Source organism: Spea bombifrons, chromosome 3 (assembly GCF_027358695.1).
Source record: "Spea bombifrons isolate aSpeBom1 chromosome 3, aSpeBom1.2.pri, whole genome shotgun sequence".
Taxonomy (NCBI): Eukaryota; Metazoa; Chordata; class Amphibia; order Anura; family Pelobatidae; genus Spea; species Spea bombifrons.
Window position 1 is genome coordinate 24,298,495 of NC_071089.1, and position 16,059 is coordinate 24,314,553.

Genomic DNA, 16,059 nt, shown 5'->3' on the forward strand with positions numbered 1-16,059 from the left:
AAAGGAGGTGAAACTTTGAAGAAGAAGAAAAGAAGCTATTTCTTTACAGAACCCCAAAATGCGTTTTAATGATGCTTTTCTGATTTTATTTTTATTGTCTTTGCGTTCTCCAGTGTGAAGTATATATCGTGCCCTCTCCTCATTCTACACGCAGAAGATGATCCTGTTATTCCTTTCCATCTCGGTAGAAAGGTACTGGTTATCCTTATGTTCCTGGCCATGCATATAATATCATCCTAAAATGAAAAGGCTAACTCCATGGCATAGAAAGTAGAACTGCTCTGTGAATTAATTGAGCAACTCCCAGCCTCTGCAAGCTTTGTGCCTTCTGACCTCAGCGTGTGCTCCACAAGATGAAGAACTTGCCAGGGTGGTCCGGAGTTAACAAGAACGCAGTGATTAAAAATTCATCTGTTTATTTGATCTCCGGTATTATGAATGAGCTTCCAGTGATCATACAGGAGTTACTCATTATATATTTCTCCAGGCCCCTGATGTACATGAGTATTTTTTTCCATTGATCTTCTTATTGCAGGGCTCGTAAACATGTTTTTTACCTTTGCAATAACTCAAAGCTTTGTTTAATTCCTAATCTTTACAACAGCATATCTAAAACTGATAAAGCAGCAGCATTGGGGTTGTAGTCCTATTATTTATTGGTTTATAGAGAGTTTAATGAACCAGTCTTTTAATCTTCACTCAAATTGTAATGCAGCCAAAACCTGGTACCGCTAGCATGTAAGCACGATTCCTGAGATTACCTTTTGTTTCATCCAGAAAATGTTAGTTTGTCGTAAATAAGACAAAAAAAAACATTTCTTGCACGGGATTTTTCTTATACCATATTTTACATCATTTTAAATAGATACATAGATCATTTCTTTTTTAACATAAGCTTTCTTCACAATTATTGGCTCAGCATTTTCGGTCTAACAAGCATACCGGGGAACTTTCTAAATGAGTTCATGCTGAGACGCTGAGAAGCTTTTAATAGCCCATTGTGAAGATTCTATATAGCGACTCTCCAGATGTTGCCCAAATGGCTCTAAAAACAATCCTCATGGAAACATTGACTTCTTATTATTTAAAGATACACTTAATTGAGTCACCTGCATTCAAGCAGGAATAGCAACCATTATATACTAGGATTCTTGGATATGATCATAGCAGAATAGAAAGAAGGAGTCATCCAGACTGTGTGACCCTGAGAATCTGCCTCTTGACCTTGAGAGTTCCCAGGTATGCTAATGAGCAAAAGCTTTGCCCTTCGTATTGTGGCTATTTGTTATGTAATAGACAAATCATATTATTACTATAGTACTATTTACATTCACAATTATCTATTAATTACACGCCTGGCTGGTGTTTTCGCATATGGCAGTGTTTTAGCATATGGCACCGTACAGGACAGTTACAGCATGTCCAGGTTTCACTTGTGTTCCCATCTGTTGTGTTCGGATGTATTCCAACCTTCTTAGTAAATAAAACCACCCAGGGTATGTCACTGTTCCGTTGGGTTTTATCTCTGCAGTTGTACAACATTGCTGCTCCATCAAGAAGTTTACGTGATTTCAAAGTGCAGTTTGTCCCCTTCCACAAAGATCTCGGATACAGACACAAGTACATTTATAGGAGTCCTGAGCTCCGCCAGATACTAAGGTGAGCTGCTACATTACAGTCCGACTCTGTATACATAACATAAGTTGATTTCTTTTTTTTTGGCATGGCCTACATTGCGATGACCGATAGGAGCAGTAACCTGTTATCATTGCTGGATTCTGGGCAATTTACCAGACGGTCTTATTGTGTAAGGACTGGGAGGAAGGGTGTGAATCACTGCTGTTTTATTTATGTTTCAAAGAGAGAGACATTTAAACTTGGGTGATATTGAGCTGCGTGTGGTTTTAGGGAAGGGTAACAAAAAGGACCACCTAATCATTATTTTTAAAAATAATACATATATACATAATACTGACACGTGCCAATTATAGGTTTCCCAACCTGGTTTTGTAACAGTTTGAAATGTTTAATTAAAGAGACAGTCTAGTATGGGGATGAGATCAAACGGTAGAACAACATGTGTGGGATAGACATAAAGCTATCCTAAAGACAAGATCAAGTACTGATTAAGGTCTTTACATCAGGAAAATGGGCAGATTAGAACGAGATGAATGGTTCTTATAAGACTCCTGTCATTGAGGAACACCAACAGGAACTGTGTCAATCTTTGCCTGAAACCAAGTAGTTGATTTTTTAATTATTAAAAAAAAAGCTGGGATAAAAAAATGGACTGTTTAAGGACCTCCGAGGACTGGTTTAAAACATGTACTTTAGATAAAGAATGCAGGTACTAAAGGGAAGTACTCGGGGGTTGGGCAGACTAGATGGGCCTACTGGTTCTTATCTGCCGTCACTTTCTATGTTTCTATTATTTCCAGCATTTTATGGCTTCTCGAGAACTTTCTTACTTAATAAGCTGCAGGCACTTTCAGTAAACAGGACAGTCAGGACCAGGAGCAAACTGGGACAAAAAATATACACCCGGCATTTTCATACACATAGCAGCCCTCAGCCTTTTGGTTCATATAGTAACAGACAATATCAGCAATATACACGCAATATAGCTGATGCCAATAGGCAGAGAAGAGTATGTCTTTTAAACCTACTTGTTCACTTTTCTGGCTGCTCCCTCCTTATTCCTGTGAGCAGCAACCCGGGCTTATCTCCACAACACCTGCTCACAGGATGATAATTTGGTGCATGGAAGAATTCAACCCCTAAAGTGGCCCCATACTTGTTCCGGGTACCCGTGACCTTGTTCCGGGTATCCGTGACCTTGAGTCCATGAAAACAGCAGTTAAAATGGAAGTGGGCATTCACGTGGAATATCATCTAGGAAAAAATCCATTTTATTGTTATCCCTATTCATAACAGTGAATTTTTTGTTGTTGCCTATAAACATCGTGTAACCTGCCTGTTCAGCATATAAGGACCACCCAGGTATATATTGCAGTAAGGGTATAGATAAAGCCAGTACTGCTGGTGGACACTCAGAACTTCTTGAAGGACAATCGGTGGCGGGGACCAGTCGGTTGGCTGCGTCACCAATTTCCCAGGTTAGTTGGGATAGATTAATAGCCAACCTGCTGTACCAAGAGTTGTAAGCTCAACGCGTCCTCATGTGTTTCTTTTCTACAGGGATTTTCTGGGAAACACAGAGCATCAGCAATAAAGTCACCAATACCAGGCAGACATCTCCTGTAACCCTCAGCATGACTACGGACCAAAAATGTTTGAACACTGAATAAACAACAAGCTTCAGTTGCTTGCTACATTTGTTGCTTAAACTTTCGGATGGGATTGAATGCATTCTGGCATGAACAGGATAAAATGTCAGGATATATTTCAACTGGACTATAGCTGATGGACATTAATGGGAATAATATGTTTACTGAGCAGGGAACATAGACTTGGTTAAAAAAACAGACATCTCAGCTGCCAGAAGAACCAACTTAAGAACGGATTGTCCACCACTGCGAATACCTCGCTCTCTATTGTTGCAGAGTTGATTTTTTTTTTCCTTCTTCAAAAACAGACTAATTATAAGAGAAGAACATGAGGTTACAATTCAGAGACTGGAAGCTGGGAAGATGTCCCAGTAAGAGTTGATGCATGTAACTGGGATGTTAAGGCTCCCTAGGAATCCATTACTAGCAGCCACATGATGGCTTTGCGACCAATATTATTGTCCCCTAAAACGCAGCTAACCTTTCATGCATGCGTGAAGTTTTATCAAGTACACGGTAATTTATTATTATTGAACCGTTGCTTAAGTTTTAAGTATTCAAACAGCAGATCATACATTTTTGTTCTTACGTTCTAACCCTTTAAGACTAACATGCATCAGACTGTACAGGGGGAAAGAAAAGTGGTTTGTGGGTACTTCAACCCAACGCGTTATGGGTGTCCTCAATATAATATTATGTCTTTATTTGTAGGATTTGCACATTGTTAGAAAATCTGGAAACTGGGCAGTCTTTCGGGGGAGGGGATCTGAGAATGTGTTGTTTTCTTGGTTACCATGTGATATAAGGTGTCTCAGTTATTTACTTTGTGCTGTTGGGTGAACGTGGTAATATTTTTGCTGAGGTTTGCTATATGATGGATCACTGCTTGTCATCAGATCATAACAACAGTCTCTTCTGGTAGATACCTGAAGTCATCACGAACATACACGCACACACATACACACATACACACGATAGCATGTTCAGCACGGCATGTACGGCTCCATACGTGCCTCACATCTTTTTCATTCTTAATAGAGGCATTCTTCTTCTTTATTATATGAATGGTTCATTTTACAGTAAATTTAATTTTATTAATATTATGTTTGTGTGCCTGATGCCCCATTTGTTACTACATAAAAAAGTGAGTATTATCTTCTAAATATGGACCTGCATGCCTACAGTGTGTATATTTCATGTGTTACACAGAATGAACTGTCTCAGGCTCAAAAATAATAATGAAAACCCTTATTAGGACATAAAACACCTCGTTCGAAAGCAAATATGAGGGTCACTCACATTATTTAAATGATGGTCTACAGGTTTAATAAGTTTCAAAACAGTTACATTTATTAGAAATCGAAATGCACGAGCAGAAGGTAGTTTTATAAATATATTATATTATATAATATATTATGTTTTACACCATACACATTGGTGGCATCTAAGGTGAACTTTGCTGATATATTGCCAGTCTAAAAAGTTGCTGTCATTTTGTTCCTTTTGATTTTGAACCACAAAAGAATCAAAAATACTGTATGTATGTATGTATGTACACATACATGAATATAATGTTACATATGATGATTGCAAAGGCTTGTTAGTCACTTGAACATTAAATGTCCCTAATTTAAAAGTTGTTTTGGAATAAAAACTTTCGGGACATGCTTAGGAAAATACCAAATAACAGACCCTGAACTCTTTCTCAAACAACCCATTATTGGAACGATTAAAACAGTCACATGGAAAATATCTTATAGTATAATTTCAACGCGATACTGATTCTCTATGACTTTTAATGAAGCCCTTTCATGTATTGACATTTGAGGTAGATGGTCCCTCTGTGTGATTATGACTGAGCCATTCTGTTTAACACAAGAAAGTGTGTTTGTCTAGTTGATTGGGCCAGGGAAACCGGGCTAAAACACACGACAAGTGTGCAGCTACTAGTAATAGTCGGTCATTCTCCTTTGGCGATGTCTCGTTTTATATGAAATGTATTCTCCTAAATACTTGATATTTGTTTGGCTCTTGGCTCCACTCCTTTCAGGTTTACGGCATGGAACCAGTTCAGCCGGTTAGAGTGCCAGTGGCACAGGTGGGTGCTAGCAGGGCTCCATCCTGGATACCTGTGCATGCGCTGCAAGCACATTAGAACTGGCAGTGCTGCCAACAAGTAGACAAGAAGCAGCTTTTGAGAAGCAGCATTTCTGAGCCAAATTCCCTTTTTTTAATCTACTGTAGAAAACAAAGTTGCATGGCTGTTGGAGTAGTAGGGAAAGCCATGTGGTTCTAACCACCATTTAAAACACTCTGCATATTGTTGCTTTCTGCATTAAAGTAGCGTTCCCATTTAATACACACCATTACACTCCTGGGAATGCTGCGGTTGGTCTTTTTGTGGCTTTTTCATTTACTCGTTCATTTGGTGATATAGTTTTCATGTTACAGCATGTACAGCGAGATTTGGCAAATGCTTAAGATGGTTTCATGTGAGTGCAGGTAAGGACTCACGTGTTGATGTTCACATGAATGCTTTTCAGGTTCTAATTTATTCACATACTTTATGGATTTAGTCAATGTCATCCAAGATCATTGTATTTCGGTCATTAATATCGCAGTAAACTGGTAAATGTGACATTTGACATATGGCTCAAGTTCACTATTTTGATGTCACCTTTTTGCATCCATTACTAACCCTTTATATCAGTTTGGCACCCTGTTAATAATGTATATTTACTTCTGGTCTTAAGGTCACCATATTATTACTGATTATTAATTTATATCGCATCAGTACACCATGGATGATCCTGCTTAGACCATTCCTTTGTGTTAGTAGGGTGATCACTTTTTGCATGATTGTTGTGTGATATGCTACTTGTTTTTCCTGTTTGCCGTTGTACAGTGCCGTGGAATATGATGGCGCTATATGAATCAAGAAATGATAACCCCAAATTCATAAAAATGATGTCACTTCCAACGTAGGTGGTATGACTGAGTCCAAGGGAACGTCTGTTCCAACAGAATTGGTCACATTCCAGGTTATTTTGATTATATCTATATAATATATATCGGAGAAATAGGTTTTTGTACAATTATCAATAAACATGCCGTCTTCCCTGAGGGATTAGGGCAAATAAAAGATTGCTGCCTGTCTGTGCCTTGGGTGTTTGGAGGTGTTACGCCATCTATAGTTTAAAATTATAAAAAATAACTTGAATATTTATCAAGTTTTGGATTCTGAAATGATTGTGGCTGGGATCACTCTGGCCCTAGGTAAACTTAGCTGGAAAACGGGTGCCATTTTTTATTTACCCGCTGAGATACAAAGTTATTGAAGGACGTCAAGGAGATATCCAAAGCAAAGCTATTCTCAGTTTATACGCTCCTAGTAACGTTTAATCACATCCACAACATCTAAAGTGTTCGTTCCAGGATTATCGCTTGGCTTTTATGGGTGTGGAGAGGTTAGGGTCGAGTATTAAAACCTTCCAGACATTAGGGTGTTGCAGCTTTTATTGTTTGACTACCCATTGAGTGACTGGTTCATGCTGAACTACGGTTCCTTCGTAGAAAAAAACCCCCCTAATTCACACTTGAATTCGAGTAAACTAAATCTACAAAGAAGCTATTTCAGCATAGCCGGGAGATTTATTTTATCATTGTTTAATGTATATTGCACTAACTTACCAGATATTACATTAGATGAATGCTGTTGAATCTATAGATTATGCTTCCATGTTAGACCGTGTTTTCTAATAAGCATGTCATGAGCTGTGGGCTTAAAAATGGCTGATTTTAGGGGGGGGTTGTTGTACAACTCTTAGGGTTGTAATTACATTCCAGGCCTTGCTGCTGAATCAATAGAAACTTTGCAAATGTAGTTTTGGAAAACCCATATTTTAGGTGTTTTATGATTATAAGGCTTATGGAACACTTCCTGTTAGATTGGTGGCATAGATGTGCGATTTAGAAATGTACAGCGCAAGATCAAATGTTCTTCTACCAATATGTAATTTAAATAAATACCATAACCCTGTGAAAGTATCTGTCGTCGTTGTTTGTGTTGTTCTTGCAAGTACTAGATTGGTAACAAAATGTAAACCTGTCTCCAGAATGTTCAGAAAGGTGGTCCTCAAAAACATGTATATTAACGAATAACGGGTGCAAGGAGGTTGAATGGAGGCATGCAAGGCTTTGGGGAAACCTCATCGGAATTACACTAAATGTTACAGAAATGGCACAGGAGCTGTGTAGAGGCATCGGCCACCAAGGGTCTAAGAGATGGCAACCACAAAAGCACTATGTTAGATGACTCTTATAGTGGACATCCTCCCCCACTACAAGAGCCAAGGGACTTGGCCATTTTGACTTGAAACTGATTTTGAACAACCACTTCCCCAGGACTTCAGGTCCACGTTTCTAGCAGTAGCAGCACAATAGAGAGGGAGCTGAGATTCTAGTACCTGGACACTGGTATGTGTAACACTGGAGCATATGGGAACAGGAACCGGAACAGGACTGAAGCAATGAGCCTGAGAATGTTGGTGGCTTAAAAGGTACAGGTAGTAACTGGGTATACAGGTGTGCTCATGTTCTACCTTTTCAGCTTAGAAAATGGTAACTGCTTTAGTTGAAAGTGATTTTGAGCCATGATGCAGTATCTGATAAATTAAAAAACAAACTGGCACAGGGAGATAAGCTCACCCAGAACATAAGCTTGCTGGGCGCATGGAGCAGACCCTGGGATTTATGTGTCATGTCATATAGTGTACACAAGGTGGCGCTCTATCACTCTTATGAATGGTAGTGGGACAGAGACGGTTTTATTGCTACAGAGAATGAAAGCGTAAAATAGATGTCCCAACAACAATAAAATTTAAAGGAAGGCTCCAGCGCTCCAACCATGCAGCTCCAGGTCTGCTTACCGATTAATTCATGAAGATTAAGTACAAGTTTTTTGGTTTTTTTTTTTTGGAAAAAATTGAAATCTGAAAAAATAAACTATTCACTTATAAATAAATTACGTTTAAATAAATACCATTTACTGAACGGATATGGTGGTAATGCATAACCCCATCACTATATACTAAAGCAACTCACACAGAAGACAACTATACATTTAACTATTTATTAATTACTAATTCTAAGGAATCTAAATATCCAATACAATCCACAAGATTTCACTAGAATTGATGTTATTATTCCCTCTAACCAGGGGAGCCAAGCTTTGGTTGCCGCAGTCCAAAGAAGAGAAGCCTCTCAGATTCTTCAGGTCTAGTAGCGGCGTTGGTTGTTGTTGGTGGGGTAACGGTCTTACGCAAGATGTCATCTGCGAGGCAGAGGATGGATCTCTGAAGTCTAGGTGGTGCGAGGTTATTATAAAAAAGGCAATTTATGGCCCCTTCTGATGGTGGTTGGGAGATGAATGGTTCCTGCAACGGCTCTGCTTCCTTTCCTACGCTCACAATAACTTCCTCTGCATTTTTTACATCATTCCTGTTGACAGCCAGCTCTTTTTGGATAGTAATAAGAGTATTCCAGGTGGTATTCTGCTCTTCTCGTAACTTTTCATACTCGATTACAACGCTCTGAGCCCTTTCATTAGAGATGTTTAATTCTGATTTTAGATGTTCAATCATCTCCTCAGAGGCCTTGTGATCCGCTTTCAAATCGTTGTAATCTTTCGTTATAGCTAGGCTGTACGAAGCTAGGTCTAAAAATGCCTCCGGTCCTGTCCCCATTTGTGTCACCACCATCTGTACCTCCACTGTCTGCGATTCCAGCAGCGTCTCTATGTCCTTTCCAGATTGAATCTCCCTTCTATATCTCTCAAGCTCCTCCATGTTCGCTTTCAATTCCATCTGCTGTTCTTCAATGCGCTGCTGTTGTTCCTGCAGTTGGGAAGTCAGTTGGTCGACTTCCCTCTTTAAAGATTCTGGGTCAAGAGCAGGACCATCCTGCTCTCCCACATCAAAATACAACTTTTCGAGAAAACATTTGCTGCTTTTCAGCTCCTTTCTGCATCGTGGGCACGATACTTTGGGGCTAGTGCAAAACCACTGCATGATGCACTTCTGATGGAAAGTGTGCCCGCAACAAATCGCTGCCACGTCACAACTATTATCCAAATAGTCCATGCAAATACTGCATGTTGCCCAAAGGGGCATGGCTGCAGCTTTCTGTAATCTCTCTAATTACGTTATTCGCCTCTATTCACCTCTACACTGCGAAGAAAAATGTGCACACGGAACTCTTGGATCCCTGCTATGACTCTTCTCATGTTTCTGATGTCATAGAGCAGCCATGACTGAGAAAGTTTAACCTCTAAACTGCTAATCAGTGAGTGTTTATGTGATTGAGATGGCATGTAAGGATTCTGTTTAAAAACATGATGGATATTATATTGCTTTAAAGTGTGTCTGTTGTTGCAAAAATGACAAAGTTACATTGTTTTGTAGAGCAAGTCATTAACCCCTTAATGACTTGGAAATTTTTACAATTTTGCTGTGTCTTTTGACCATTTTCCTCCTTTCTATTTAGTGTACACACAGTATATATATATATCAAATGTTCATGGAAAACAAGTACATTTCTAGTTGTGTTAAGGAACACGTTCACCAGGTTTGGGCCCTGATACAACCTCGAATGCACAACACATGACATATTACACTGTGTCATGATTTAGCATAAATTGTTGCTTGATGTCTTTAGATGCCCCTGGTGGCTGGATCTGGAATTGCAAGTAATGAAGCTTCAGGCAATGACCCCAGAAAGAAGGAAATTGTAGTCACAGGAGCTGTTGGCTTGATAAATGAGTCTCACATGCAATGTTACTAAATGATGGAACATCCACATTGTGTATTTGTTTAGTAAATATATGTTGCTAGCTTTCAGTTTATGCAATAATGTTGTATATTAATGGTTCTGGTAGATCTAAACATAGTACTGTAAATATGTACATTATTGGTGATATATAACTAAAAGATTATAATAATAATTACACCACTCATTGCATGCTGCACATGTACATTGGAATATATAACATCCAGCTTCCAATATCGTTTAAAAGTGTATAAACCTCAGTTTTGGTAATATTTTCTGGAAATCAATAAACTTGTGTGCATTTACTTTTGGTGATTGCAATTGCCTCCATTAACGGGTACATTCATGGAATAAAGAGGTAAGTTACTTCTTTATGTGTATGATTTCCAGGAGGAGACGGGGTTCGTTGGGGTTGTGATGCATGACACCGCGGCTGTAGTGTGGGACAGGTTGAGATTTCAATGGGGGGGGACTTGTGCACTCATAAAAGGCATTGGGAAATAGAGATGGTAGGTTTCTCAAATATGTGCCCATGAGTTTAACATCTGATTCAATATTCGCTGCAGTTCTTTATGAATACAAGCGTAGGGTCTTTTTGAAGTATTATGTATTTTGGCCACAATTTCATACTGAGCATGGTCCATTCTTGTCATTTTCTCCCCTTTAGGTGAAGGTTTTAGGATTATATATTATTGTCACTCAGCAACTCCAAATAATAATAATGTGTGTTGGAATAAAAGATAATTATTTTTCAAGGACTGTATTTGAGTCAACATTATTATGAAATATTTATTATAGTTGTAGATTTTGGCTGCATCCAACAGAAATATTTCATCTTCCTCCAGAGACCCCATTATTGTTTCTTAATTGTCTCCATTAGAAGGAATCGTTACCATTCTAGGATGCCAGTTGACGTCTCTAAGGTATCTTTTTTGAAATATTATTGGTATAAGTTTATTGTTTTTGAGGAATCATTGTTACCTCTACAGCACATAGTCCTCTCTGACCAGCGCTTGTAGAATGCTACGTATGGAAGGATACTCCAAAGTATACGTTTTGCAGATTTACAGCCTGGCTCAGGCAGAAGCTTCTGTTGTGAGATAACCAGCATTGAGGCATGGGGAACACGAGAACCTGACAGGTATTTGCAAATTGCTTTATCAAAGCGAGGTAACAGAACGTAACCTATGGTGTAAAGGTAAGTTTCATCCAAGATATAACATTAATAAACTGCTTATTTAAAAAAATCTCCATTGGTATAATATACTAATTATCCCCACATGGCTGTCTAAAAAGGTACCAGCTGCCCCAGATGTGTCCTTTGGCCAGATCAGTGATATATGATTGCATTTATCTAGGCAAAGTGAGTAAGAACAATATCTGGACTCACCTCACCCCTAGAGATTACTTTACAAGCAAATGTACATATAAATTGGCGGGACTGAATACAATTTAAGAACCAGCATATGACCCTCAAGTATTCAGCTTGGACCAAAACTCTAATCCCAAAGCCGTAACCTTCACACGCACTTCTTTCAGATACAATCACCAGTACCCTGCTGCTATCCGAACACAAAGAACAAGGGACAGGGGCTTGGCTTGTTATATGTTTATTAAGTATTGGAAACTTAGGGGAATGAGTGGCACAAAGGGGGAGCACAATATGTGTATCTCTGGAGTCTCATTTACATTGGTATCTGTTGTTTTGATCTCAATCATTCCTTCAATTCACAGGTATTTCTATCACATGACCATTCTTGGTAGTTCACACATTCCCTCACTATTTCATTCAATATTTGTATTTATATAAACATCTATGCAAATGTTTACAGGTGTCTACCAACATGCCCTTGTGCTATACCCTATAGAAAGTTGAGCAAACCCCCCCCCCCGGGAAGTGAGGACATTTTGAATATCCACCCACAGACAATATTTCCTTCCTGATATATTGCATGTCATGACATATGTCATAAACTAACCACGGAAACTACCAGTATGGGTATGGGTGAAAGAGTTTGACCGCCTATACCTATAGGGTTCTATAGGCCACTTATAGAATATTTCTGTGTATCGCTCCACATTTCCACCTTATTTTCCAATGAAGTTCCAGAGCAGATATTTTAAGAAATGTTATTATTGATGTGGTGTCAGTAGGACAGGGCTCTATAACCCTTTTCCTAGCGCACCATTTATATCAAAACACTAAATGGATCTTAATCATGTTTGATATTTTCTATAGCGACTGATGTATGTCCAAAAGACCTCTATGCTCCATCTCTTTACACAATCTGCTTGAATTGAAAATTCCTCAAAACTTTAAACAGAAATATTAATATTATGTATTAGTGTTAAGTTTGCTAAAATGTTTCCTGCGTCTGATATTTAAAGGCAAAAAATAAAACAGACCAGATATCACACGCGTTAAACCCCTGCCATGTTTTTGAGACAATGCGACTAAACTGCGCTTTGATGTTTTGGCTGTCCTTGTATGTAAGGAACCATTGCGATGAGCAGAGAAATGGCAAACATATCCCCTTGATGGCATTGAAGATGGTAAGTGTATGTAATTATAGATTTCCCAACTGTTGGACTTGAAGTATGTATTTGTTCCTTTAGTTGGTATCTGAGGGATATTTACTCTTTATTCCAGACAGCCTCAGGATGCCCATCTGATCTTCGTGGGACAACTTTTAATATCATGTGTTTACTAACCATACAGATCCTTGGTGTTCTCAGGGATCTGGAACCATTTCCTATACTGATGTGCATACAGTAATTACACAGAAACATAGAATTATCCACTGAGAAAGTTAAATGGATCAGGATCCAAAAGCACGGGGCTTGAGTTGACGTGCAAACCTTTAGTTACAAATACAGTACTTTTTAAATATAACACACAAACGCTAGAACAATTCTGATTTTACAAAGACAAAATAGAACACGAAACACAGAAATGTCTTTTCTTTCGCCCATCACACAGCTGTATGTTGAATTACAGACATTCTTCTTGACAGTTTTAGCACCTCACCTCTTTAGAACTAGCAAAACTGCTTCTAGTACAGTACTTCTGCTTACATTGTGTGTCTTCATCCAACATTCTGTCCCACAATGGCTTCTGTCGCAAAACCATTTAAGCACAGAGAACACTTATTGCAGGCTACACTTTTCCTTACATCTCTGGCTAATAGTTACATGACAGCGAGTGTCCTGTACAAACCTGCCATACTTCTGTGTTACCTGCACAATAGCTGTGACAGGGTATTCATATATTTCAGCTATACTGGTGAAAAGAAAAAAATCTTTTTGGGGTTATTTATTGTAGATGTGAAAAAAAATTATTTTAAAAAAATTTGGGTTAAAAGGAATCGGTTTTTCGCACTGTAATAATACCTTTAAAATTGTGGGCAGGGAAAAACATGTTAACTGTATCTGCTCTCCGTCTGCCTCTTGGATTTTTTATTGGGATCAAGTGTTCCAGTTCACATGTGGCTTACCAGTATGTTTTCATTACTATTGGAACCTCTCGGGTCAATTAGGATATTTTAACTATTAAAGTGTTTTATTTCATTTGCGACTGCAGGCTTAGGGCAGCTGGCGTAGGACAACACAATGAAAGCATTTTTTTAACCAGAGACAAGAATACAACTTAAGTAAAGTGGAAAGTGGTTCTAAGTAACAACTCGTGAACAGAAACTAATTCTGAACCAATCAAACTAGTGGTGGAGAACGCAGAGCACATGCACTCATTTCAGCTTTATTCGCTGGGAATGTTGGGAGGGGGAATCTTCACCGCTGATGGCTCGACCCCCCAGATCTCAGTTGCATATTCGCTAATTGTCCTGTCGCTAGAGAACTTTCCAGAGCACGCAATGTTCTTGATGACTTTCTTTGTCCATTCCCTGGGGTTCTAGAACAAAAATAATTAAAATTTTAGGAAGTCTCACAATTAAAAAAAAAGAAATTGCAATGATGGTTCCATCTCCAGTAGGGTGGTTTGTTGGAAGTCACCTGGCTGTTTGTAGCTGTCCCCAGTTTCCCTCTGAATATACGGTATACATTTGATCAAAAAGTGTAGCATGTTTGTCAAAAGGCCAGAGTGACCTAAACCGTGTGAGGTTATTAATGACGATCTAGAGTGTCACTGGACTCAAATTTTAATTACACTGATATTGTGCTTAACACGCACCACAAAAACTCATAGACATGACTATAAAAATAAAAATGTATTCGCTATTACACTTACCATGTACAACTGATCCACTTTCTCCTGACATTTTATATAAGCCTCAAAATCAGCAAATACTTTAAACCTGTTCAAAGGATAAGCAAAATGTTAGCAAATGGCACAAAGAAGTCAGGTTCAGTTACATTGTCTCCTGCCAACCGCATTGTAGTTTGATGCACATGAATCCAATATACGATTCTAAATTAGAACAATGACAGACCTCGTCGAATCGCTCATCACATGATGTAAAGCAGGTTAAGTGAGTTTTTGCAGCTGCTTTGGCAATACTACAGCCTGATCGTCTCACTGTATACACACCATGTAACGCAGTACAACGCAAAGGAGAATGAACCATATTTCTTTCATTCATCGTTTACAGTTCATTCTCCTTTACGTTGTATGAATGAATGAAATATAGTTAATTCTACTTTACGTTGTATGAATGAATGAAATACAGTTAATTCTCCTTTACGTTGTACTGTGTATGCACACCATATAACACAGTACAACATAAAGGAGAATGAACTGTATTTCACTCCTGAATCAACCCTGCTCATCCTATATATATCCTAGCGGACAATTTCTCTGCTTTTACCTGTCATGGTTCATCAGCATATTGACAACATCTTTGAATAGATCAGGTTCCCTTGGAGAGAATCGGCCATCCCTTATCTGATCCATCGCCTGCCGTAGCTCAGGGATTCGATCGTAGTACTCCTTCGCATTGTACCTTATGGTAGATTAGAAAAATAATAAGATTATTGCAATTAAATCGTACAGTTCTGAATTAAAAATATGTCTGGTTTAATGAATTGATGCCAAATCAAATACAAACCCTTTCTTGTCCAGTGCTTCGACGTCTTCAACTCTCATGCCAAATATGAACAGGTTTTCCTCTCCGGCTTCCTCAGCCATTTCCACATTAGCCCCATCCATGGTCCCTATGGTGAGTGCTCCATTCAGCATAAACTTCATGTTGCCAGTGCCAGAAGCCTCTGTGCCTGCGGTGGATATTTGCTGAGACAAATCAGCTGCTGGAATAACTAGGAACACAACAGGGGGATATCCATTAGACATGGAACAACTGAATCCACAGAAAAGCACGAGGGCAAAGTCAAGTAGGCCAGGAAATGCTGTCCAGATAAAATGTATTCAAAACAGACACACAGGAGAAGCAGAGTCCCTGAACAGGGATCCCCGTGTCACCCACTCAATACATATAGGCATAAACAAGAGTCTCTTTCACACGTGGGAGTACATTTCTAGATTGATAGATCTAACATTCAACGCATGTATATGTTAAAACAGTCATTTAATTATTCTGTGTATAATTATTTCAGAATTCAATGTTTAATAATATTCATAAATATTTCTGTATTTAACCCCTTGGCTGCTAAGCCATTTCCCACCCTGGTGCTAAGCTGGTTTTCGGCATTTTGGTGCATCTCACGTTTAAACGCGTTTAGAAGTAAATTTCTTGGGAATAAACTATACAAACCATATATTGTTTTTTTCAGCACACCCAGTAGATATCCAAATATACCATTTTTATATGTGTATGTCTCATTAGGTTTGCAAAATAAAGCCAAAAATGGGAAAAAAGTGTAATTTTTCACTTCCGACTCAATAAAAACTAGTTCGTAATGTTATTTTTCTAAACTCTAATATCAAAAGCTGTGTTGCTAAATATTTGTAGCAGGTAACCGGTCTAAAATAAACAGA

The 16,059-nt window shown here is 38.6% G+C and overlaps 3 protein-coding genes across 4 annotated transcripts in view; 1 reads left to right on the plus strand and 2 right to left on the minus strand.

Moving 5' to 3' along the window:
• ABHD12 (abhydrolase domain containing 12, lysophospholipase) overlaps positions 1-3,290 on the plus strand; it is a 38,765-nt gene extending 35,475 nt beyond the window's left edge. For both annotated transcript variants that reach the window (XM_053460632.1, XM_053460631.1), the window contains exons 11-13: positions 114-192; positions 1,532-1,659; positions 3,199-3,290. In XM_053460632.1, coding sequence (XP_053316607.1) covers positions 114-192; positions 1,532-1,659; positions 3,199-3,232 — 241 coding nt within the window. In that variant the 3' untranslated portion in view covers positions 3,233-3,290. The remainder of the gene's footprint in view (positions 1-113; positions 193-1,531; positions 1,660-3,198) is intronic.
• Positions 3,291-8,497: 5,207 nt separating this feature from the next.
• Positions 8,498-9,457, minus strand: LOC128483928 (E3 ubiquitin-protein ligase TRAIP-like). The gene has a single exon (XM_053460249.1). It carries the CDS (start codon positions 9,455-9,457, stop codon positions 8,498-8,500), a length of 960 nt encoding a protein of 319 aa, XP_053316224.1.
• A 4,135-nt stretch (positions 9,458-13,592) lies between these two features.
• On the minus strand, positions 13,593-15,414 carry LOC128483929 (glycogen phosphorylase, brain form-like). Its single transcript, XM_053460250.1, has 4 exons — positions 15,173-15,414; positions 14,933-15,067; positions 14,356-14,422; positions 13,593-14,019 (listed from the first exon to the last, which is right to left on the minus strand). Exons 1-4 carry the CDS (start codon positions 15,412-15,414, stop codon positions 13,867-13,869), a joined length of 597 nt encoding a protein of 198 aa, XP_053316225.1. The 3' UTR covers positions 13,593-13,866.
• Between the last annotated feature and the right edge of the window lie 645 nt (positions 15,415-16,059).

What these genes read in the sequence shown, in the direction of transcription:
- LOC128483928 (XM_053460249.1), bottom strand. Translation starts at nt 9,457, where the DNA reads ATGCCCCTTTGGGCAACATGCAGTATTTGCATGGACTATTTGGATAAT.
- LOC128483929 (XM_053460250.1), bottom strand. Translation starts at nt 15,414, where the DNA reads ATGTCTAATGGATATCCCCCTGTTGTGTTCCTAGTTATTCCAGCAGCT. An exon ending in GAAGCACTGGACAAGAAAGG is followed by an intron (nt 15,068 to 15,172) that starts GTTTGTATTTGA and finishes ATCTACCATAAG; the next exon opens with GTACAATGCGAAGGAGTACT. An exon ending in AAGTGGATCAGTTGTACATG is followed by an intron (nt 14,020 to 14,355) that starts GTAAGTGTAATA and finishes TTTTTGTTCTAG; the next exon opens with AACCCCAGGGAATGGACAAA.